We start from the raw sequence: 26,967 nt of genomic DNA, 5'->3' as shown, positions 1-26,967 counted from the left end.
ATCATTATCAACAGAATCTTTCTTATTCTTCTCCTACTTCTTCACACCAAAAGAATACTAGTTGAGATTTGTGTGGTTAGTCTATGCCAAATCCTAGAGTGATATCTATAATATTGTGTATGTATATATATGTGTGTATTTGTGTGTAATAGATCTCATTCCCTTGTGTTTTTCTCAACATTTTGTAATCAAGTCCAAAGATAAATTTTACCCCAAGTACTGTAAATATAAGAGTATAATTCTATGTTGATACAACAATAAAATTCTCATTACATAATTATATATTCAGAGATTTCAAATGAGCTGTTAGCTGATTTCTATTTTGCTTTGTATCATCTCAGACTATGACTAAATAGCATGTCCATGGACCACCTACAAATGTTTCCTGAGATGAACAATTATGCCATCAGAGATACAGAGACATATCTTGGAAGGAAAAATCTAATTTTGATGGTTCATGTGTGATTATTACAAAATTATGTCTGGGTTACATAGTGATAATATCTTCTCATTAGTGAATATGTCCATATGCAGAGATAACAATTTCTTTCTCCATTTTAATCAGTCAACAAATTATTAGTGAGTAAAACACTGCTCCATCCATTGTATCCTCATTTTTGATTGAATCAGGATGTGGAGAAGATGAGGCACTAATATAATTGTAATATAGATCATTTATGGAAATATAGTATCATAAAAGTCTATAATATAGATGTTAAAGCAATTTTAAAGTGGATGGGAACATTTTCTTATATCAATATTTGCCTTTATTTTTACATTAAATATGAGTCATGACAAAGAGGATTCATTGACAACCAGGTAATAATTAGGAGAAAGACTGTAGAGTAAAAAGAGTGTTGGATTGAAAGGGTTTGGGTTTGAATCATTGCTCTGTCCCTTTCTACCTGTATGACTTTGGAAAAGTCACTTCACCAAATAGGTCTCAGGTTCCTTTACTGTGAAGTGAAAGGAATGGAGTAAATTACCTCTAAGTTTCTCTTTATGTTTTGATCCTGTGAATTATCAAGTTAGTAAAAGAGTATGTCTTTATATCTTTTATATGAAGACTTCAAACTTGCATTTTCTCTTTACATACATAATCCCACCAAGTTTTTTGGTACCACAACAGGTGGTGGGAACTGCAGAAATAACTTGCTGAAAGAATTATCTTAATTAATTCGGATTAAAATTAAAATTTTGCAATTACCAGATTACTAGACCTTACCTTACAAGAATTGAACAATGTCAGAATAACTTGTTAATAAATCTATACATTTACTTTTATTGGATATAAATTTGTATTGTATATGTCTGTATATGTGTGTGTATGTATATTTATACACATACAACATTGATAGCATCAATTATTTTTTTGGGGGGCAGGGCAATTGGGGTAAGTGACTTGCCCAAAGTCACACAATTAGTACATGTGTCAAGTGTCTGAGGTCAGATTTGAACTCAGGTCCTCCTGACTCCAGGACCAGTGTTCTACTCACTGCACCACCTAGCTGCCCCAGCATCAATTATTTTTATGCTTTCTGTTGTTGTTCTGTCATGTCCGACTCTTCATGACCCCATTTGGAGTTTTCTTGGCAAAGATACTAGAATCATTTAACATCTCCTTCTCCAGGCCATTTTACAGATGAGCAAACTGAGGGAAACAAGGTTTAAGTGTCTTACCCAGAGTCACACAGCTAGTGTCTGAGGCTGGATTTGAACTCACATCTTCCTAACTCCAGGCCTAGTGCTCTATTCACCATGCCACCTAGCTGTCTCATTTCTTATGCGAGCTAGTCTCAATACATCACAGGATCATTGGATAATAAAATTGGAGCTGCAAAGAATTTCAGAGATCATTTAGTCCAATATCTTCATTTTATAGATGAGGAAACCAAGACTCTAAGAGACAACAGAAATTGCTGAACCTCCCACTTTTGGCAAGTCACAGAAACACAATCAATCCTATAACCTTTGACTCCAAACCCAATGTCCTTCCTACTGTACTAGTCAAATAATTTTTAAATAAAGATGGCTAGTCACCTGAATTACTGATAGAAAAAATATTAGGGGACAATGTGGAGAAGAAGCAGTGGTAGTTGGATCTACTTATGGTGAAAGGTAAGTGAGTGGTAACCCAAGGTTTTCTACTTTCATCTTTTATCTCAAACAGCATAGACACTGTGCTTTTATCTGTCAAAAAGCATATGCCATACTGATCACAATTCATGTGTGGCTTTACTTACATATAAAAATTATGGTAAAATATTTGGCTATATTTTATTTAATTATACATTTTTAATCTCATCCAAATTAAATAGAAAAACCAATTATATTCTCTGACATACCACAGTCTTGGAGATATAGTTCTCTCTATATTGGAGATCTTTGCTTCATGAATTATATTTTATAAGATTCTACTGTGTTTATTCAATAAGAGAGGAAAGAAACCCCAAAAGGGTAGAAACCATCAACCCTGTCTTTAGCTCAATAACTTATGATTTCATAGCAAAGTCTTTTAAAAGTCCAAACAAGAAAAATCTAGAATCACTTTTGGAATGTTGAACTTTAGAACAAAAACAAAGAGGAAAATTCTCTTGCATTAGCAACATGTGATTTTGAAAGGAACTCATTTGGGATAATTATGAAGAAAGTAGAAAGAATCCAGACAATCCAGGGTTATAGTACTCAATTATTGAGGTGTTTTTATGGATTAAATTGAAAATTTATGAAAAAGCACTAGACAGTGACATCAGTATATCTAATATAATCCAAGAATACTATGTACATAATCATTCAAGTTAGTATTTTTAGTCTAATTCCGCTTTATCACACCATTTACTTTGACTAGTTTGTTTTTTTTCTGATAACCTTAGGCATGCCATGCAAAGATTTTTTTCTACTTTGTTTCGTCATCCTCTTTTCTGTATTTTTAACCCACATCTGTGATTATATTGATAACATAGAACTTCTAGTGTGAAAATTTTCCTTATCAATATAGAACAGCAACCCATCTGCCACTTTAAGATAATGTGAGTTGCCTAATATGCTTATGGGATTTTTCTATGGTCACTCAGTGTGTTAGAGGCAAGACTTGAACACAGAGAGTCCTGACTCCAAGGCTGGACCCATAATCATTACATTTACAATGCCTGTCGATCCATTTTCTATTTATGAAAAAAGAAAGCACTATGTGCAGTAAGTAAGCACTTTCAGTGGGGGTTGTCCTTGGTGCTGAAATATATTGTGTCATAATATGATGTGCTTAGCAGTGAATCTGTTGCTATAACATGTAAAATATGCCCTATGGTCTTTAAATGTGTTTCCAAATGAAAAGTAATGAAATAGATGACAACACATGGTATAATGGAAAGAGCTCTGGTTTTGGAGTCAGGACCTGGGCTCAAAGACAAGCTCTATTACTAGGTAGACATACAACCTTGAAAAAGTAACAAAATTATCTCTCTCAGGTACTCAATTTTCTTATCTACAAAAGGGGAGATCTTGATTAAATGCACTCTAAGGACCCTTCTAGTTCTAAGTTATATGATTTCTGAACTTAATAGCTTTGTGGCCCTGGTAAAGCCATTAGCCCTTCAGTGCTTAAGTTTTTTAGCTATGAAATAGGAGTGATAATTTATGCACTAAGAATCTCAGAATGTTGTATTTGCTAATCTTAAATCACTGTAAAATATGAATTAACATTGTTTTAGAGGTAAAAGTAATCTGGGGTTGTATATGATTTTCAAGCATCTATAGTCATATTCACATGGATAATATTTTGGAAAGAATAACACAGGTCCATTTTCTTTGATTTGCACTGTCATCTCAACTAAATTTTTATTTATAACTTCATGAGTCAAGGCAATTAAAATGATAAAACCCAATAAAAATAAAGAATGCCCAACTACTTTAAGCATCAAGACTTTCTTTAGGTGAATATCTTTCAGTCAAGGAATTGACCTTTGGAGAACTCTATGATATTCTTGAAACACATTCTTCCCAACTATATCCTCCATGATGGAGGGGTAAAGGTGGGGGGAGAGGAAATGATGCAATCCCTGTGATCCAACTCTTTCATCCTCAACCAATTTTACATCAAGAAAAATGGTCAGTAAACTGACCAAAGGGTTATTTTAACATGGGTGAGGGTGTTCAGTATTTCAGAAGATCTAGGATTCTCTGTTTGGGCACTTCTCTGCTAAGACAGATTCAAGAACCTCCTTCATAAGCTGCTGAAACCACAAAAGCTACAGAAGCATTCATCCCCTCATGATTGGTATTGTGTTGGTGAGCTTCCCTGCACTTAGCTTAACTAGGCCTCAGATAGCTTATGCAGAGTCTGTCTCCAGGCCTGTACTTTCTAATAGAACCTTCCAGATTTCATTCCCCCTGGCCATGACTTTTAGGAACCAAAGGTCAATATTTTGCCATAATGCTCAGAAGTAAGGATTGAGTGGTAGAACTGGAAGAAATATGATTAGACTTTCAATCATCTTCATTAAAAGAGGTATGATGTAGCATCTGGGCAATTAGCTTCATCTAGTCCATAAGCTTATTGATTGGCAATAGCTACTGACTAATCCAGTCCTTATAGATACCAGAGGATTATCCTATTCCCTCCAAAGTATAAGAAGAGAGAAGATATAAATATCTCTAATTCTATATGACCTCTGGTGACTACTCAAAATGTCACCCATCTTCAAGTACTTCATCCTATCAGCCCTCATCTCTGTTCCTCCTTGTTTCCTACAAAAGCCTGCTGCCATGCTTGGCTAATTTTGAAAAGGCATTTTGAAAGATGAGGAAGAAAACAAGGATATTGTGAGACCCCTGGTTTCTTTCCCAGCTGGTGGCATAGACCACATGGATACAAGATGGCATTGCAGATGGTACCATTCACACATATATGTGGTTGAGTAGCAAGGGATAATAGTCTGGCATTGAATGGTCAACACATAGAGGCCAATCTGTGATTGAAAATTTGCTTTGTGTAGTCTACAAATCAGCCAGCCTGAGCACAAGTAATTAAAAGTTGAATCTATGTAGCCTCAGAAGTTAAATTATACTCATTAAAAATAATTGTAGAGTAAACAGGATATATATTTAATGAGGTCAGCATGAGAATTCTGATATTGTTATAATAATAGTAACTAATTTATATAGAATGATGTTCTGACTGCTTAGAAGGTAAATATTCTTTTTCACAAAGACGGAGGAAACTCAAGACATTTGAAGTTGGATAATTTTTCTATAGTGACATAAATTTTCTATAGAAGTGGATACTGAGCCCACATCTTGGACTCAGTAGAGTTCTTTCCATTACATTGCCTTGTCTCTATAAACAGTTAACCAGCAAACATCAATTAAAGACCTATTATATGCCAGGCACTGTTCTAGGTGCTATATATTCAAAGACAAAAAAAAAAAAAAAAGATCCCTACTTCATGGAGTACCTAGTCTACATTCAAGTCATTTTACTTTTATGTTCACCAATTCTCTCCATCTGTGGTATTGTTTGTTCACATAACGTGCAGGAGAAACAGTTAAAATATAAGATTAAAGCTAAAATAGAACCAGATATTACCTTGAATCTATGTACTCTGTTGTACCTTCTCAATACTGCTGCATATTTATACTATGATATCTTTAGTCATATTATAGTCGTAGCATTCTGCAACATACCTACAAAAGCTGAGATTTGTACATCAGAAAGGGTGTCATTTTTGGAGTTTCAGTAAGTAGCAGAAATACAAATTTGAACCCTTATTTCCTGATGCTCAGTCTCTGAACTCTCCAGAGTTCAGAACTCTCATTTGGAGATTTTACTCATAATGCTTATTCAAATCATCTCAAAGATTGGAGCAGCTTTACAAAGTCATCTAATACAAAATCAGCCTGAATAGAAGAAACAAAACAAAACAAAACAACCCTTTGTAATATTCCTGCTAAGTGGTCACCCAAACTCTACCTAATTATCTTCAATAATGTGGATTTAATAATCCCCTCCACCCCAATCAACCCATTCTAATTTGAACACAGCTAAAATGGTTAGGTTTTTTTCCTTCTATTGAGCCTAAAAATGCCTCTACACAACGTCCACTTTTCCCAATCCTGCCTTGCAATGTTTGGCAGAATAAGTCTAACCTCTCTTTGATATAACATCTTTTTAATATTGAAAATAGCTTTCCAAGTCAGAGGTCCTTGTTCATTAATAAACATCACTAGATAAAACTGAAGCTTAAGAACTCCTACTTTTGATAGCCAGAAGGAGATATTTTCAAGAGCTACCGTTCAATCAAGTCAGCAAGCACTTATTAAAAACTGCCTATATGTTGTGAACTGCACTAGTATTGTTATTATTTTGAAAACTTTTTTTAATTAAAAAAGAATACTTAAAGGATTCAATGACAGCTAAAATAAACGACAACAAAAATAAATTTAAAAAAAACTGCTTAATTAGGGTGAAATGGATTCCTTTATAGAAATAAGAAATTTCTTCTATATTTAGAAGATCTGTAATTTTGTCATAGCTCTTGAGAAATGGACTTTGTTCATTGCTGTGGCTAAAAAAAAAAATATCACATTGTGCCCAAACTGATTATAATCAACCCTAACTGTAGTTAGCCTGTTCCTCAGACTCTAATAAGAAAAACAGCAGCAACAAACTTTTATTTATACAACACCTTAAGGTTTGCAAAGCACTTGATATGTTAAATCCTTTGATCCTCCTAATGCTGTAAGATTGGTGCTATTTTTACAGATGAAGAAATTAAGACAGAGGGAAGATATGTGATTTTCCTGTGGTCATACAACTATTAAATAGTTGAAAGCAGGTTTCAAACTTCTTCTCGACTTTGAAGTCCAGTGTTGTATCTACTATGTCACCTAACTGCCTTGTCTGTCACAGTACTGATGCTTCCCCATAACCCAGAAGAATTAAAGGAGTAAATGGTGATGAAAACTACAAGCAAAGTCAGAACCAGCCAAACCTATTTGAAATAAACTATTGAACCTGCTTTCAGTTTCTCACCTCTCGTGAATGATGTTTGGTATGGGTAACAAGCACATGGAAGACTCCTTTTCTAAATCTATGAGATGAAAGGATTAACCTATGTTCTCTCCTAGCTGCTTCCCTCAAAGCTCAAAGGATATGTGCTATCATTGTGTTGTCCAAGTACGTCAGCTACCAATGAAAATAATAGCTCTTCCACGTATCAGTGGTTGTATTTTTTTTTTTTTGTAAATTGCTGTGAACAATTTGATCAGCAGTGGCAATTCTTCTGGTGATAGGCCTCTTAGGATTTATCTGGATTTAGCTTAGCCTCACATGACACCTCCATAGCTGAGCACTGAGACTATACTCAAAACATTCCCAATTTGTTTTCTACTTACAGGCCTTGTGACCCAGGATAATCCCCAAACCACAATGAGATATTGGAATAATGTTTTATTATTGGATCAGTTGCCTTCCATTTCCATAATTCAGAAACTAGCTTTTGTGTAGTCAGATCTTCCATCTTCTTCCTCTCTCCCTGCCTTCACTCCATCTTTGGCACTGCTGCAAGACCACACACACACACACACACACACACACACACACACACGCACACATATACATATACATATATAAACATATACATACACAAGTGTGTGTGTGTAATAGCATCATGTAATTCTTCTGTTCAAAAATGTTCGGTAGTTGCCTTTTTCTGAGTAAAGTTCAGTTTCCTTAGCTTGCAATTCATGACCTTCAATAATATGGCACGACTCTACCAATCCAGGCCTATTTTATACTGCTTCCTTTGAAATACTCTAAACTCCAGCAAACTGGGAATCCTTTCTACTCCTCAAATATGTCCTCTATTATCTTTCCTTTGTGTCTTTTATCACATCATTCCGTGTGCTGGGAATTTCTTCCTTCCCTAACTTTGCCTATTGAACTTCTACCAATACTTCATGATTTGGAAGGGATTTAGAGGCCATCTACTTCAACCTTCTCCTTTTATAGATGAGGTCATGGAGTCCCAAAGAAGTAAAGTGATATCCAAGATCAGAAAGATGGTGAGCAGGAAAGATGATATTTGAATGTACTTCATTCTGACTCTGAATGCAATACTCAACCCCGTATTCTCCCATCTCCATTAAGCCTTCTATCATTACTCCAGTTGATCAACATTTTTCCATTCTCAAATATTTGTGTATGTATATGCCTGGGTGTTTTGTTTTTTGCTTTCCTGGAAATGCAATATATGTGCTAGTGCGTCAAATACAGGTGTGTCATTAGTGAGTCTGAAAGCAGCTCAAGGATTCTTGTTGGCTTCTGAAAGTCCAGAGATCAGTCGTTCCAATTTGGCCATTCGCTAAAGGCATAAGATGAGGTTAAAATTCTCTCTTTGCTAAAGATTACTTTGAACTTCAAAATTCTAAATTGATATAATATTTTGGCAACCATTCTGGATGCAAGATTAAAATAATTGACCATTATTCCGATCGAAGTAACATGAGTCATTAAATATAACAGGAATCATGCAATTCTATAACATGCAATTTATAAATGAAGCCTTTAGCTTTTCAAACCATTTCAGCAGAATTCAGATAATGCTCATTAAACCGTATTACTAAGCAGTAAGATTGCCCTGAAAAGAACAAAACCAACTATTGCATTTGGATAGATTGAGGAAGTTTTAAAATACCACATAACACAGACAGATGAATACTTTGGAAAGTAATCTGTTTCCTTGATCATACCTAAACGATTCAGGTACAAGGTCATGTCACATAACATTACAGTCTTTGTTAACTGGAAGAATAAAGTGTTGTTACTAAGTAATTGTTATCTATTCCAATTACTTTAGGTCTCTGCATAATATTCACCAATTTATTTTCAGCTTTGCAGTAGAAGAAGGAATCTTTGATGTAGATGGCATTCTAAACTAAGTTTCTGACAAAAGGAAAAATTCTACTCTACAGTGAGGTCTTGTTTATGCTGTAATCATTCTTTCTCTTTTGGTAGGTGGCATGCATGCAGTGGTTGCATGGAGACCATACAATGATGGAGATGATTGAGAAAAAACGCTGCTTGTGCAAAGAGATCAAGGCAAGACAGAAAACAGAAAAGGGACTTTGCAAACAAGACAGCATGCCAATTCTACCAAGCTGGAAGAAGAATACAGGGACAAAGAAGTACAGTCCTCCACCATATTCTAAACAACAAACAGTATTTTGGGATACTGCGATATGACAAAGTATGAGATGCTGCAAGCTCCATAAGACTATTCACTTGTATGGGGGGGAATGTTCACCAGGCCTGTTTAAGAGGGTGTTGGTCAACATATGTCTTCTTTACTCATGAAAAAATGACAACACTGCCCTTGGGAATCCATGTTAAGTTGTGCTTACTCCAAGGCAAATTAATTTACCAACAAATTAAGATATGTGTGTTTATTAAGGATTTTTTTTTAATCCAAGAGATTTAAAATGTAAATATTTTACTAGTCTATTAAAAAAAAACACCTGAAATAGTACACATATATACATATATATATAATTTACAGAGGTATCAAGAGTTTTACTATATAATGTATTAAACAATTTATTTTCTATTTTCTATGTAATCCTCTAATTTGTTTTCCTTACCCACCTAAATCTGTCTTCTGTACAAAAGCATGTGAGTATAAATCATTGTTCAGCAGTATAATATATGAATAAATCTGGTGCTGGGATGGTAGAAGTTGAATATCACCATATTCATTAGGCACATCTGTTACTTTTAATTTTTATTAAAACTTGACAGGAAATTAATGCAAATGTAGCACCTAATTTGGTTGTCCACATCACATTAAAACCGATCTCTTTTGCTACATTAGTTTTTAAGGAGTTTATCTTAAATATCCTCTTGTTTATATTAAATAATGGTTAGTCAACTCTCCAGAGATAGTTATTCAGATATACTTGACTAACCTAGTAGAATAACTTTACTTTAGAAATGTCTGTAGGGATACACTTCCTTGCATTGTTGATTTTATTAGCGGAGACCAGGGTTCACTGTGACTATGAAAAGGAATATCAGAATCTGAAGAATTATACTGTTTTCTAGAAGGCTTTTTTAAAATTTTTTTTATCATGGCAATGTAGCCACAATTCCTGACAAATGGAAGAATGAAGGGTAGGAGGATATGTGTTTTCAGTATTTTTTTTTTCGCCTGAGAAAAAAGAAATTATGAAAGTCATTCAACATTTGTTTACATTTTTTTGTGAGTGTATATACTCAAATGTTTCTCAAATTAGCTACCTTTAAGATAAAAATCACATTTCTCCAGAATCATCCACTAATTTAAAGATGTTCAGGTCAGAGTTTTCCACACAGAATTTCCCTTTGTAACAAATTATAATACCATGACCACAACCAAAGAATTGTGATATTTATTTTATTATTTAATTTGTTTTAAAAAATGGTATAGGGATGGGTCCAATTGTATATGATGGTGGTATTTGTGTTAAGAGCTATATATCTTCCAAAAACAAATTAGCAAAAATATGAGTATTGCCACGGATAAATGAAAAGTAAATAATCACATATATTTTGTATATTTAAATGACTATGCTTATTAAATTCGACAGCATGAACACTCTTCTTTAACAATCACTTTAGTATTCTTGGAGGAAAAAGTGTGTTTTTTGACATCACTGTCATATTGGCTTTCCTTTTTAGAATATATTGACAGCAATGCTACAGTGCTTGTCAATAAAACCAAATATAAAAGAATTTCTTAGTTTTTTGTAATCTATATTGCTAAACCTTGAGTAATGCTTTATCAGTGTAGTTCCTTTCAAGCCTTTGAGATATTTTAAAGATAATTTTAATAATTTATAGCTAATGTATATTTTGATGTCCAAACTCAGAATTCTGTACAAGATAAGGAAAAAGGTAAGTGTTTGTATATACATGTGTGAGTGAATATGCAGGAAATATTTGCAAGAGCAAATTAAGCATAAGAGGATTTTCCATAATGGAGGTGGGAAAATGAAACAGAACCATAATTACAGGAAGTTGTGAAAAGGTCTTTTATCACTTCAAAATAATGACTGTCCCTAAAATTCACCAGCTGTATGTTGTTTCAAATCCAACCACTACTGGCTTATAAAAATGAAAACTTTTGTGAAAACACACTGATTTAAAGAAAATTTTTATGATCTTAGTTTTCTATTTATTTAAGTAAATCTTTACTATCTATTTAATTAAATGTACCAGAGATTCAACCAAGTCAAGCTCAAGAGATGTAGTTCTCCTTCAAGGGTATACTTAGAGCCAATGTAGTAATCCTTACCATAACCTTGAAATTTCTATTGAGGAAATGATTTTTAAAGAGGATATTAATGTGCTTGTCACTTCTTGCCTAACCTCTTTTAACTGGGAAGGAGAACTGATATTAAGTATACAATTTGACAGATGGGTAACTCAAGCATAAGTGTTTAATTTTGATGGATGTGGTGTTGTGTCCACCAGTATTTGATTCTCCTGTATAACTTTTCCAGTTTCTTAGGTTAGGACATGTATTTCCATGTAATTTCTCCCAAGCCAATACAAATATGATACAATCTGGTGATATGGAAACGTGACATCATTGTGATTTAAATCCGGATACTTTCATTTTATGCCTATGAAATTGTTGGTTGCAAATCTAATCAAATCCAATGAGCATTTATTAAGCAATGAGCATATGCAATATTCAAAGCACTGTGGTGGGTGCCAAAGACAAAAAAACCCCACAAAGTACCCTCATTAATCTTACATTGGAATAGGAATGTATTTGCATAAGAAAAGCCTTTATTAACTGGTTTGCTTATTACAAAAAAAAAAGTATTTTCCTCTTATTATTTCTTTACCTGGAGCTGAAGAGAGTGTTAATAGACAAAGTAAAATGGAAAGACAGCCTCTTGAGAACCAGAAATAAGAGAAAATTTGCATCTGATCTGATTATTGAAAGGAAAATGCGAACATTTCCAAACAGTTGGATTGATCTGTTTAGTTATCTTCCTGACCAAATCAGGCATGACATGATCCTCAGGTTGCTTTGCTACACTTGACTAGTTCAGCTCCAAGGTCAAGAAATGGTCCCATTGGTAGTCAGGTCGTTGGTATCCAGTCAGGTAGCTGGATTTTCTGCATACAGATTCCCTCAATAGAAATGAAATAAACTTTTTGAAGTGTAAGTGTGAAAATGAAAAAAAGAAAAGGAAAAACCCAGATTCAACATGAGAATACTATTACCTTCATGCAAAAACCGACACATCAGTGTATTCCCTGGCATAGAGTTTCTTTGTTATCATATAAATGTAGGCCTCCATCTTTTCCCATATAGATGTGACTGAAGCAAGTATGAAATAATCAGTGATCTCTGGCACTAGTTGATAAGATTCACATTCGCAAAACTGACTTATACAACCCAATACTATATATTTTTTAAATGATAAAAAGTATATATCATTATTCTTAGCCAAATCACTATTTTACTTAAGAGATGAATTCGATCAAACAGGGTCCTGCACATCCTAAGCATTCCAGAAATCTTTCTGGACTTAATAAATGAAGGCTGACATGACTAAATTGTACCTTTTTAATCAGTTCTCTGTCTAGATTCAGCTATACTCAGGTAGTAAGTGGAATATTCCTTCAAGGATCCCATATTGTTCAGTAGCATGCTCTTAATGTTTAGCTTAGGCTGTGTCTATATGCCTTAGATGGAGAGTTTTGATTTATTTCAATGGTCTCATGAGTGAAAATAGTTGAAGCAATTGTTTGACAAATGTGTCTAGTCAAGTCAGAAATCAATATGTGTATACAGATAAGCTTAGCATCATCGGTATGCTGATAAGAGGAAGGGGGTGGTATTCAATGGCCTCAGATAGAATGCTATCAGTGCATGCCATCAGAGTGCTTAATTCATGTCCTTCTTTATATATTTGCATATGAAATGCAGAAAATGCCAATAGCTTATAACACAAAGACCAATTCATTCTTACAAATACATATTTAAGCTGGTCAGGCAACAAAATGCTTTGACCAATTCACCCTGCCTACTTACAGTCCATGGAAATACATCAAACCAATGATACATTTCTGACCTATCAATTCTAAGTGGAAGACTGTCTTTTCTATCTTCATGTGCCCTATCATGCCCAGTACAATGTCTTGCACAAAGGATGCACTGGATAATTATTTGTTGCATCAGATTTAATTGAATTGCATTGGACTAGAGGGCAAGTTGGTATTTGCAGAACTGGGGCAATTAATTAGACAATCGCTAACATTCCCAAGTCGAAATCGTTATGTTGCAAACAAAGGAAGATTGTTTAAATAATTAATGTTTGATATTTGTATATATGCCTTCTATTTAGTGCTTTCCAGATCAAGTAGATAATCAAAACAAATGACTGGAATGCATTAATGCTAATTTATAAACACATAATGTCTGTTTATACGTGAGCATCTTCAGGCACACATACAGTATGCCAATGGAATTATGTAAATCATTAATGGGCGAACAGGTTTTACAATGTGAGGAACTGCTCTTGAACTCAGTGACTTGAGGATTGGACTGAATTGAAAACAGTTTGGTGTTTGGATAAATGTCTCCTTGGCAAATAGGTATATTGAAGGGATAAAGAAACAGCTGAAGAAATTTCCCTTTAACCTTCAATTTAGGGATGAACGTGCTTAGAGGAATATAGTTGGGGTTGGCCCCAACAAAAAGATATTTGAACAACCTTTTGAGGTGTTTAATGACCTCTCCATAGAATTGGGTTTCCTCATCCCTAATGTATCTGCATTGACACATGTATGCACCCACATACAGTATACATACTGTATATATTTATAAAATGTTTAGTATGCACTTCTTTTTTTTGGAACTCTTGGAGTTAAGCTTTCTAGTGTAGCAATTTGTGTAAGTGCACTGTGATGACAAGAAAGCACAGTCAAATCACAGGTCTTGTTATTCTTGCACTACAATAATGTGTTTACGTATTTAGTCACTGTATGTTTACTTTATCACTCTTTTTGAAAAATTTAAAAGAATAGCTACTAAGAAAATGATATAAGATAGTATGTTTTTTAGTGGATAATGGCACTACATTTTTAAAAAGACAGGGTTTTTAAAAGAGAGGAAACCATTCTAACTCCATTTCATTCTAATGTAACATGTTTACCAATATCTTAATAACTGAATGTTCTATTGCTTTCTTCATGAGTCATTAGAAGTGTCAGGTATGTGCCTGAAAATATGTGCAAAGGAAGAGTAGGTAGCAGATTTCTGTACTCATGTATTTCTTAACTATTTCTTACATACACAGTCGACACACAGATATCATTTCTTTTCATTTTTGTACTTGATTTTTTAAGTGATATGTAATTATAAATGTACTTTGATACTTCTGAAGTAACAATATGTTGTTTGGGGGAAAACGTTTTGATTTCCTTAGTGCATTGAAAATATTTTACAATCCTTTTGTGCTTACTGATTTGTGATCCTGTGTAATTATAATAAAAGCAATAGTTTAAAATAACTAGCCTTGACATTGTATGATTGATAGGAAATGGGTAGGTTATTTTGCATGAGTTTTCCATGGCCTGTATCATTTTATTTTTGAGGGAGAGAGGAAAGAAGGAAGAAGATAGGTGTAGATTTTCTCAAGGTATGTCACAGTATGTGATATCGTATGTGGTCTTTTCATACATTGAGGGGAACACTTGAAACAGAGTTCTACTTGGGAGCCACTAGACTCACATTAGTTTTCTTCAGAAGTGGTGGATAAGGTGGAGAGTAAAATAAAAAGGATTTTCACATTCCTATTCCAACAATTTTGACCTAAAAACAACCTTCCAGCAGTCATGAACCAAGGAATCAAAGAAACAGATAGCTCTGATGTATGAGGTGATATTCATTCTTAGAGCTAGAATCCAACCTCTTTACCAGGAAATTAAATTTGGACTCCTGTAGACATCTAAGATATGCAGTAAATAGCAAGCACTTAGTGTACTTAGTGTCTTTTATGTGAAAAGGTGGATGTTAGGGTGAGGGTAGGGTCAGAACAATAGCTACGGTGAGGCTCTTGAGACTTTTCCCCAGGTTCTGAAATTTAGAGGGAGGATTACAATACTTTAATTTCTCTTTAAGTATCAATAATGAGTTAAAATGGGAAATTGCCATAAGGTAAGTTTTTTTTTTCCCAATGTCCACACCCCAGAAAAGATTCTATCATGAGTTCCCATAATACACTCTCCCAAATGTGCAGTGTTCCTCTCTGATAAGCAAAAGAGGCAAGTTTCCTGAGGACTTTGCCTCTCCCACATTGAATGTCTCATTCCACAGGTCCCAAATGTTAGGTATCTTCTTGAGATTCATACCCCAACTGAATTAAACTTAAAATTTTATTTGAAGACTTCTCCTATATTGTTTACTTGAGGCTCGTTTTGGGGTTCTTGACTTTCAGAAATGATATGTGTTAGCATGGGGTTGTAAATTCAGATGATGAAATAGCTGTCCACAGCTTAGAAAAAAATACCATTTAGTTTGCCATGTAGTATTTAATTTTCTTTGATTTAGTTTTCTCTTACCACTTACATTTTCTTCTACGCAAGTGTTCTTTCTAAAAATTTTTATCCTATTTACAGAGATTTCCCACAAATGTTGACTATTAAAACAACCTCTCAAAATCTTCAACACTGTTTTCAATGGTTTCTCTAATCTACCATATTTTGTATCCTCATGGTGGCTGAAAGACTGCCTTATAGTGTGTGTGGATGCACGTGTGTGTGCGCGCACACACATACACACCCATGCATGTATGCACAGAACCACACTGGCCTGTTCTCCCCTAAAGTAACTTATTCTCTAAATTACATCTTCACTACTCCTTCCTTTAAAATTCTTATTCTCCAAGTGTGATTTTTTTTGTTTTAGCAGGAAACCAAAATGAGTAGACTAAATTTAAATTAAAATAAGAATGTACTAACCTTCCTAGGGTTCTTTTTATTTTTTTTAAAATGAGTACCAAGTTCTCCCCCTCCCTTTCTCTCCCTTCATTGAGCAGGCAAGCAATTTGACATGTGTTATACATATACAATCATGTAAAATATATTCCCATATTAGCAATATTGTGAAAGAAAACACAGAAAAAAATCCCAAGAAAAACAAAGTTAAAAAATATGCTTCGATCTGCATTTATAATCCATCAGTTCTTTCTCTGGAGATGGATAGCATTTTTCATGAAGTCCTTATGAACTGTCTTGGATCATTGTATTGCTGAAAATAGCTGAGTCATTGATAATTGATCATAATACAATATTACTGTTACTGTGTACAGTGTTCTCTTGGTTCTGCTTACTTCACTTTACATCAGTTTGTGTAGGTCTTTCAGGGTTTTTCTGAGTGCTTCCTCCTCATTATTTCTTATAGCTCAATAGTATTCAATCACAATCATATACCACAAATTGTTCAGGCATTCTTCCATTAATGGGCATCCCCTCAATTTCCAATTCTTTGCCATCACTGAAAGATCTGCTATAAAGATTTTGTATATATAAATTCTTTTCCTTATTATATCTCTTTGGGATACATACCTAGTAGTGGTATTGCTTGGTCAAAGAGTGTTTGCGGTTTGATAGCCCCTTGGGCATAGTTACAAATTGCTCTCTAGAATGGTTGGATCAATTCATAACTCCACCAACAGTGCATTAATGTCTCAATTTCCCCCATGTCCCCTCCAACACTTGCCATTTTCTTTTTCTGTCATATTAGCCAATCTGATAGATGTGAGATAATATCTCAGATTTGTTTTAATTTGCATTTCTCTAATCTAAACTAATTTAAGCATCTTTTCATATGACTATAGATTTAATCACTTTGTCTGAAATCTATCTGCTCATATCCTATAATCATTTATTAATTGAAGAATGGCTCTTGTTTTTACAAATTTGACTCAGTTCTCTATATATTTAAGAAATGAAGCTTTATCAAAAATACTTGTAGTTTTTTTCACAGTTATAATTACAGTGTATTTCCCTCCACCCTATTGCCCCCCCCCCATTTATCCAACTCTCTCTTGTCACCCTGTTTTGCTTCTGATTACTACCTCTCCCAAAATGCCCACCCTTTTATCAACCCCCTCTTTTCTTATCTTCTCTTATTTCCCCTTTTACTTTCCTGTAAGGGAAGATAGATTTCTAGACTCAATTGACTGTGCTTGTTATTCACTCTTGAGCAAGTTCTGATGAGACCAAGGTTTATGTGCTCCTGCTTACCTCCTTCATCTTCCCCGCCACTATAAAAGTTCTTTTATGCCTCTTTCATGTGAGATAGTTTATCCCATTCTACTTTTCCTTCCCCCCCTTTTCCCAATGAATTTTTCTTTCTCACTCTTAATTTATTATTTTAAGATATCATCCCATCAGCTTCAGTTCACACTAATGCTATTTACATATACTCCTTTTAATTTTCTGAATAATGAGAAAGGTCTTAGGAGGTACAAGTGCTATCTTCCCATGTAGGAATGTAAACATTAATGTTTTTAACTTAATATTATTTTTTCCAATTACTTGTAAAGATAGTTTTCAATATTCTTCTTTGTGAGACTTTGAGCTCCAATTTTTCCTCCCTTCCTCTCTTCCCTCCCCCTGCCCCAAGACAGCAAGCAAACTATGGGTTTTACATGCACAATCATATTAAACATATTTCCACATTAGTCATACTGAGAAAGGAGACTCAGAATATAAAGGGAAAAATTACCAGAAAAAAAGCAAAAATGGTATGCTTCAATCTGCATCCAAACTCCATAGTTCTTTCTCTGGATGTGGTCAGCATTTTCCATCATGAGCCCCTTGAAATTGTCTTGGATCATTTCATTGCTGAGAAGATCTAAGTCTATCACAGTTTATCATCACACAATGTTCTTGGTACTGTGTACAATGTTCTGATTCTGCTCACTTCACTTAGCATCAGTTCTTAAACAGTTTAATCTTATTTAATACCTTATGAATTCTCTTTCCTATTTACCTTGGCAGAGCCAAGATGGCAGAGAAAAGCCAGGAAGTTGCCTGAGCTCTCCCCAGCTTCCCTCAGAAACAACATTAAATCAAGCCTATAAACAGATTCTGGAGCCATAGAACCCATAAAAGATGGAAGGAAACAATTTTCCTGCTTTAGATACCTTAGAAGGACTTCAGGAAAGGTCTATCTCAGTTTGGTAAAAGGGGAGTACAGCTCAGTGCAGTTGATGTCCAGGCAAGCCAGTGATAGGCTCTTAGCACAGATCAGCAACTTAGGCCCCACAGTCCTGGCTCAGCAGTCCATTGCATAGCAGGCCAGGTGTGAGGCCTCTAGCCACAGCACAGAAGGCAAACTGCCAGCTCCCGAACTCAAGGCACAACAGGCACAACTAGGCCAGGCCACCTCAGTGCAGTGGTAAGCCCCAAGCACCAGAAGCCCTGGAGCAGAAAATTAATGGCCAGGCCCCTGGTCCCCAGCACAAGAAGCTTGGGACAGTACCCCAGTAACCCTGGAACAGATATCAACTTCAAAAGTCATGAAATAGACTAGAAAATGAGGGGAAAAACAGAAAAGAATCCTGATCATAGAAAGCTACAATGGCAAAAAGGAGGATGAAAATACAATTCAAAAGAGGACAACAGTGTCAAAATGCCTACATGCAAAGCCTCTGAGGGAAATGTGAATTTGTCTCTAGCCCAAAAACGTCCTATTGGAAAAGCTCAAAAAAGATTTTAAAAATCAAATAAAAGAAGTAGAAGGAAAATTGCAAAAAGAAATGTGAGCTATGCAAGAGAGAGTCAATAGTTTAGAAAAGGGGAAAAAATGACTAAAGAAAACTATTCCTGAAAAAGTAGAATTGGCCAAATGGGAAAAAAAATCCACTGAAGAAAACTCCTTAAGACCAATGTTACTTAAAAACTAACTCTGCTTAAAAAGTAGGATTGCCCAAATGGAAAAGGAGGTAAAAAAAAAACTAATCGAAGAAAATAATTCCTTAAAAATTAGAATTGGGCAAGTGCAAGCTAATGACTCTATGAGACAAACAAAATCAAAAGGATGAAAAAAGGAAGACAATGTAAGATACCTCATTAGGAAAAAAAAAAACTGACCTGGGAAATAGATCCAGGAGAGATAATTTAAGAATTATTGGACTGTCTGAAAATCATGATAAAAAAAAAAAGATCCTGGAGAGTATCTTTTAAGAATAAAAGAAAACTGTCTTGGTGTCCTAGAACCAGAGGGTAAAATAGTCACCTCCTGAAAGAAATCCCAAAATGAAAATTCCAAGGAATATTGTAGCCAAATTCCAAAACTATCAGGTCAAGGGAAAAATACTTCAAGTAGTCAGAAAAAAAGACAATTCAAATATCAAGGAGCCATAATCAGAATTACACAGGACTTAGAGGCTTCTGCATTAAAAGATCAGACGATTTGGAAAATTGTATTCTGGGAAGCAAAGAAGCTTGGATTACAATCAAGAATCAACTAACCAGCAAAACTGAGCATAACCTTTTGGAGGAAAAGATGGATATTCAATGAAATAGGGGACTTCCAAACTTTCCTGATGAAAAGACCAGAGTTGAATAGAAAACTCGATCTTCAAATACAAGACTCATGAGAAGCATATAAAGGGAAACAGGTAAGAAAAGAAAAACATGTTATTCAACATAAAGTGTTTACACCCATGTATGGGAAGATGACCCTTGTAACTCTTCAGAACTGTGTCTCTATTAGGACAGTAAGAAGGGGAATACATAGACAGAGAAAGGGGGCATAAGGTAACTTTGATGTGATGACATAAAAAAATTAAGGGGTGAAAAAAAGGATTGTACTGGGAGAAGAGGAAAGGGGGAGGTGGAATGGGGTAAATTACATTACATAAAGAGGTACAAAAACCCTGTTACAGTAGAGGGAAAGAACAGAGGGGATGAGCATTGTTTAAACCTTCCTATTATAGGATTTGCTCAAAGAAGGAATAATATACAAACTCAGTTGGATATAGAAACTTATCTTACTCTATAGGGAAGTATGAAATAAAAGGGAAATGAAAGGGGGTGAGGCAATATAAGGGAGGGAAAATTGAGGGAGGTGGTGGTCAGAAGCAAAATACTGGTGAGGAGGGATAGGGTGAAAGAAGAGAAAGAAAGTATAAATATGTGGCAAAATAGGATGGAGAGAAATACTCAGGCATTATAACTGTGAAGTGAGTGGGAAGAACTCTCCCATAAAATGGAAGCAGATAGCAGAGTGGGTTAAAAAACTAGAAACGTACAATATGTTGTTTACAAGAAACATATGTGAAGCAGATACACACCACACACACACACACACACACACACACACACACACACACACACAGTAAATGTAAAAGGCTGGACCAGAATATATTTTCCTTCACCTGAAGTTAAAAAAACAAAAAAACAGAAAAACAGGGGTAGTATTCCTGATCTCAGACAAAGCAAAAGTAAAAACAGATCTAATTAAAAGAGACAGGGAAGGAAACTACATCTTGTGAAAAGGTAACTTAGACAGTGAAGTAATATCAATACTAAACATATGCACCAAGTAGTATAGGATGCAAATTCTTAGAGGAAAAGTTAAGTGAGTTACAAAAAGAAATAGACACAAAAACTATACTAGTGGGGGACCTCAATCTTCCCCTCTCAGAAGTAGACTAATCTAATCATGAAATAAACAAGAAAGAAGTTAAGGATGTGAATAGAAATTTATAAAAGATAGATATGATAGACCTTTGGAGAAAATTCAATGGACATAGAAAGGAATATACTTTTTCTCAGTGATACATGGCACCTACACAAAAATCGACCATGTATTAGGGCATTAAAAACCTTTCACAATCAAATGAAGAAAAGCAGAAATATTAAATTTTCAGATCATGATATGATAAAAATTACATTTAATAAAGGACCATGGAAAGATAGGATAAAAATTCATTGAAAACTAAGGAATATAATCCTAAAGAATGAATGGGTCAATCAACAAACAATTGAAACAATCAATAATTTCATCAAAGAGAATGACAATAATGAGACAATATGCCAAAATTTATGAGATGCAACCAAAGCAGTACTTAGGGGAAATTTAATATCTTTAAATGCTTACATAGATACAATAAAGAGAGAGCAAATCAGTGAGTTGGACATGCAACTAAAAAAGCTAGAAAAAGAACAAATTGAAAATACCCAATTAAACACCAAACTAGAAATTCTGAAAAATCAAAGGAGAGATTAATAAAATTGAAATCAAGGAAACAGACTAATAAATAAAAGTAAGAGCTTATTTTACGGGGAAAAACAACAAAATACATAAAACTTTGGCTAATTTGATTTAAAAAAAGAAAAAGGAAAACCAAATTACCAGGATCAGAAATGAAAAGGGCAAATTCACCAACAAAAAGAGGAAATTAAAGCAATAATTAGGAACTATTTGGCCCAACTGTGTGCCAATAAATCTAACAATGTAGGTGAAATGGATGAATATTTACAAAAAAATATAAATTGCCCCGATTAACAGAAGATGAAATAAAAATAAATAGGTAGACAGATAGATAGATAGATAAATTAAACAAGCTATCAATGAACTCCCTAAGAAAAAAATTTCTAGGGCCAGATGGATTTACCAGTAAATTCTACCCAACATGTAAAGAACAATTACTTCCAAACTATATAAACTATTTGCAAAAATAGGTAAAGAAGTCCTCCCAAATTCCTTTCATAACACAAATATGGTTCTGATACATAAACCAGGAAGATCTAAATCAGAAAAAGAAAATTATAGACCAAACTCTAATGAATATTGAGGCAAAAAATAAATAAAATATTAGCAAAGTAATTATAGCGATTTATCACAAGGATTACACACTATGACAAGATAGGATTTATACCAGAAATACAGGGCTGGTTCAATATTAGGAAAACTTTCAATATAATTCAACATATCGATAACAAAACCAAAACAAATCATATGATTATCTCAATAGATGCAGGAAAGGTTTGACAAAATATAGCACCAATTCCTATTCAAAACACTAGAGAGCCTAGGAATAAATGGTAAATTATAGGTAGTACCTCTGTAAAACCATCAGCAAGTGTTATCTTTAACGCAAATAAGCTAGAAGTCTTCCCAATAAGATCAGAGTGAAACAAGGATGCCCATTATCAGCACTATTATTCAACATTGAACTAGAAAAATTAACTTTAGCAACAAGAGAAGAAAAAGAAATTTAACAAATTAGAATAGGTAATGAGGAAACAAAACCATCACTTCTTGCAAATGATATGATGATATACTTAGAGAATCTAAGAGAATCAACTAAAAAACAACTTCAAATAATTAACAACTTTAGCAAAGTTGCAGTATATAAAATAAACCCACATAAATCATCATTTTTATATGTTACCAACAAAGCCTAGTAGCAAAAGATAGAAAGAGAAATTCCATTTAAAATAATTGTAGACAATATAATACATTCAGGAGTCTACCTGCCATGACAAACCCAGGAACTATATGAACACAATTACAAAACACTTTTCATACAAATAAAATCAGATCAAAATAATTGGAAAAAAATATCAATTGCTCATGGATAGGCTGAGCTAAATATAATCAAAATGACAATTCTACCTAAATTAATTTACCTATTCAGAACCATACCAATCAAACTACCAAAAATATCTTATAGAGCTAGAAAAAATCATAGCAAAATTCATCTGGAAGAACAGAAGGTGGAGGATATCAAGGGAATTAATGGGAAAAAATTCAAAGACAGGTTATATAACTGTACAAGATCTAAAACTTTATTATAAAGTGGCAATCACCAAAACTATTTAGTACTGGCTAAGAAATAGAATGGTTGATAAGTGGAATAGATTAGGTACAAGACTCATTAGTCAATGACTATAGTAACCTACTGTTTGATAAACTGAAAGACTCTAGCTTCTGGGTAAGAACTCACTATTTGACTCTATTAAAAAGTGCTGGGAAAACTAGAAAATACTATGGCAGAAACTAGGCATAGGCAAACATTTCACACTGTATACCAAGATAAGGTCAAAATGGGTACACGATTTAGACATAAAGGGTGATCCCATAAGCAAATGAAGAGAAAAAGGAATAGTTTACCTGTCAGAGCTATGGAGAAGAGAAAAAAATTATGACCAAACAAGAAATAGAGAAAATTATGAAATTCAAAATGGATAATTTTGATTATATTAAATTAAAAAAGTTTTTGCACAAACAAACCTATGAAACCAAGATTAGAAGGAAAACAGAAAACTTGGAAACAATTTTTGCAACCAGTGTTTTTGATAAAGGCCTCATTTCTCAAATATATAGAGAACTGAGTCAAATTTATAAGCATAAAATTCATTCCCCAATGAATTAATTGTCAAAGGATATGAACAGAAAGTTTCCTGATGAAGAAATTAAAACTCTCTGTAGTCATATGAAAAAAATGTTCTAAATCACTATTGATTAGAGAAATGCAAATTTAAACAAATCTAGGCACCATCTCACACCTATTAGATGGGTTAATATGACAGTAAAGTAAATGATAAATATTGAAGAAGATGTGGGAAAATTGCATAAAACATTAATGCACTATTGGTGGAGTTGTGAAATGATCCAAACATGCTGGAGAACAATTTAGAATCATGCCCAAAGGACTATAAAATCATCCATACTCTCTGATACAGCAATGCCACTACAAGATTTGTATCCCAAAGAGATGATAAAAAAGGGAAAAGGACCTACATGTGTGAAAAATAGTTATAGCAGATCTTTTTGAGGTGACAAAGAATTAGAAATTGAGGGAAGGTACATCAATTGGGGAATGGCTGAACAAGTTGTGGTATATACATGTCATGGAGTACTATTGGTCCATGAGAAATGATGAGCAGGTGCAGTTCAGAAAAAAAAAAAAAAACAAACCTAGAAAGACTTAAACGAATTGATGCTGAGTGAAATGAGCCGAAGAAGGAGAACATTGTATACAGTAACAACCAACATTGCACAATGATCAACTTTGATAGATTTAGCTCTTTTCAACGAAACAGTGATCTAAGACAATTCCAAAAGGTTCATAATGGAAAATGCTATCCACATCCAGAGAAAGAATTGTGGAGCCTGAATGCAGATTGAAGCGTACTATTTTCACTTTTGTTGCTTTTTCTTTCTCATTGTCTTTTTCCTTTTTATTCTGATTCTTCTTTCACCACATGACTCATGGAAACATGTTTAATATGATTGTATATGTACAACCTAGATCAGATTGCTTGCTGTCTTGGGAAGGAGGAGAGTACGGAGGGATTGAGAACAATTTGGAACTTAAAATCTTATAAAAATGAATGTTGATAACTATCTATATATAATTTGAAAAAATAAAATCATTTAAAAAATAAAAGAAAGACAAATTTTCTCTTCCACTTCGGTTTTTTCTTTAGGAATGCCTGTAAGTCTTCTTTTCCAGCATCATACTCAGTTTTTCTGGGTTGGTGAATCTTGATTATAATTCTAACTCCTTTGCCCTATGGAATATCATATTCTAAGCCCTCTGATCCTTTAATGTAGACCTTGCTAAATCTTGTGTTATTCTGACTGTGGCTCCATGACACTTGAATTGTTTCTTTCTGGCTGCTTACAATATTTTCTCCTTGACCTGGGAACTCAGGAACTTGGCTATAATATTCCTGGCAGTTTTCATTTTAGAATCTCTTTTAGGAGTTGATCAATGGATATTTTTCAATTTCTATTTTATCCTCTTCTTCTAGAATATCAAGGCAGTTTTCCTGATGTATGATGTCCTGGTTCTTTTTTTTGTATCATGCTTTCAAATTAATCCAATAATTCTTAAATTATCTCTCCTGGATCTATTTTTGGGGTAAGTTGTTTTTCCAATGAAATATTACATATTTTCTTCTATTATTTTCATTTTTTTAATTTATTTTTTATTGCTTCTTGATGTCTTATAGAGTTATTAGCTTCCACTTGCCTGATTCTAATTTTTAGAGAATTATTTTCTTCATTCAACTTTTGTACCTCCATTTGGCCACTCATACATTTTAAGGAGTTCTTCCCTTCCATGATTTTTTATAGATCTTTTCCCATGAAACCAATTCTACTTTGTAAGTTCTCTTCATTCAATTTTGGTCCTTCTTATGCTTTGGCCTATTCTAGTTTTATGGTGTTATTTTCTTCAGTATTTTTTGTGGCTCCTTTACCAAGCTATTGTTTCAACAATCTGGCTAGCAGCTTCTGTGGGGGTGTAAGATCCACCCACAGCCAGCACCCAGAAAGCTGCCAACAGCACAGGTTCTTTTGATCTGCTTAACTAAGGAAAGCAAGGTGAAGGGGTTGACAAGCTTACTTTAATTCAGCATACAAATATCATTCACTTAGTTCAGGGGAAGAGACCAGCACACTGAACTTCAGAGCAAATTACAAACAAATTACAAACATCAACAGACAGACCAAATACAGATTCACAGTTACCAACATCTAGGTTCAGCCCGGGAGCTCAGAAGAAGGGCTGGCCCAGAGTCACATGTGCCACCACGGCTGTGGGTCAGAGCTCCAAAGAAGAGACAGCCAACCCCTGGTTTTATATCTTTTTCAGGTCAGGGGTAAGTCACACATGTGACTCACCCACGTGACCTAGAATCGTCACAAAGAGTCAACTTAAACCCACGTGGTCTAAAAGCCTCTGCTGTCCCAAACCTATCACTCAAACTCATTTGTAAACTAGGCCCTCCCCTGAGTCAGCCCCACCTTGGGCCCCACCTTAGTTACCAATCCACACCCACATAGGTTTTACACCTAATAGGGGTTTGGGCCTGGGGCTTAGCACCTAGTAAGGCTCAATGAAATACACTGAATTACTCAAAGCAAACAAAAGCCAAACTCTTCAAGGGCACTTGTTGAACTAAGTGCTAAGGAGCCCATTTTGCTTACCAACAAAGCTATTGACTCTTTTATCATGATTTTCATGCACCACTGTAATTTATTTTTCCAATTCTTTCTCTATCTCTCTTATTTGAGTTTTAAAATACTTTTTGAGCTCTTCCAAGGGCTGAGACCATTTCACATTTTTCTTTGAGACTTTATATATAGCAATTTTAATTTTGTGGTCTTCTTCTGAGTTTGTGTTTTGATCTTCTCTATCACATGGTTATTTTCTGTAGTTAGAACCTTCTTTTGTTGTTTGCTTATTTTTCTAGCCTGTTTCTTGACTTTTAGTTTATATTAAAGTTGGGCTCTGCTTCCAGGTTGGATTGGGTACTGTCCCAAACTTCAGGTTTGTTTTTTTTTTGTGCAGCTGTTTTCAGAGCTTGTTCTGGTGAGTCTGTAAGCTTTCAGTTCTTCCAAGGTGATCTGATCTAATGAGAGGTGTGTTTGCTACTCTCCTGGCCTGCGCTCTGGACTGTGAGTCACCATAAGCACTCTTTTTCACCCTTGAACTGTAACCATGGGGTCCACTGTGGTCACAAGCTATGGTGTGGAAGTGCTCCTCTTTGCCCTGGGATTGTGACCCAGCACAGCAACCTGGATCCAAATATGGGAAATGAAATAGAGTTCTGCACCCAATGCCAGCAAAGGGACCCATGTAATCTTTCCTTCTGACCAGTTATCTGATTCTCTCAAGATCTCAGCAAATCAGAAAAATCTCAGCAAGTAAAGATCATGCTGGTGGGCATGGGGGGAGAAGCACAAACAGGTGTGTCTGAGAATCAAATCACATCTCTAGCAGGAAGGTTCACCAATGTCTGCTGGCGGCATTATTGTCCTGTTTTCACAAATTTTGCCAACTTTTAATTTGTTCTTTTAAGATTTTTTCTTCCTTCTTTCCTTCTCTTTCCTTTTCTTTTCATTCTTTCTTCCTACTCCCATCCATACAACCTTCCTT

General features: G+C 34.6%; 1 protein-coding gene across 1 annotated transcript in view; it reads left to right on the top strand.

Moving 5' to 3' along the window:
• The window catches only part of NYAP2 (neuronal tyrosine-phosphorylated phosphoinositide-3-kinase adaptor 2), a 161,088-nt gene extending 151,633 nt beyond the window's left edge, over positions 1 to 9,455 (top strand). Inside the window, exon 5 of the mRNA XM_036755707.1 lies at positions 9,014 to 9,455. Within this exon, the coding sequence (XP_036611602.1) occupies positions 9,014 to 9,241 (228 nt within the window). The 3' untranslated portion in view covers positions 9,242 to 9,455. The remainder of the gene's footprint in view (positions 1 to 9,013) is intronic.
• Positions 9,456 to 26,967: the final 17,512 nt, after the last annotated feature.

The sequence above is a fragment of the Trichosurus vulpecula genome, chromosome 4 (assembly GCF_011100635.1).
Source record: "Trichosurus vulpecula isolate mTriVul1 chromosome 4, mTriVul1.pri, whole genome shotgun sequence".
Classification (NCBI taxonomy): domain Eukaryota; kingdom Metazoa; phylum Chordata; class Mammalia; order Diprotodontia; family Phalangeridae; genus Trichosurus; species Trichosurus vulpecula.
This window is presented reverse-complemented; position numbering and strand designations above follow the sequence as displayed.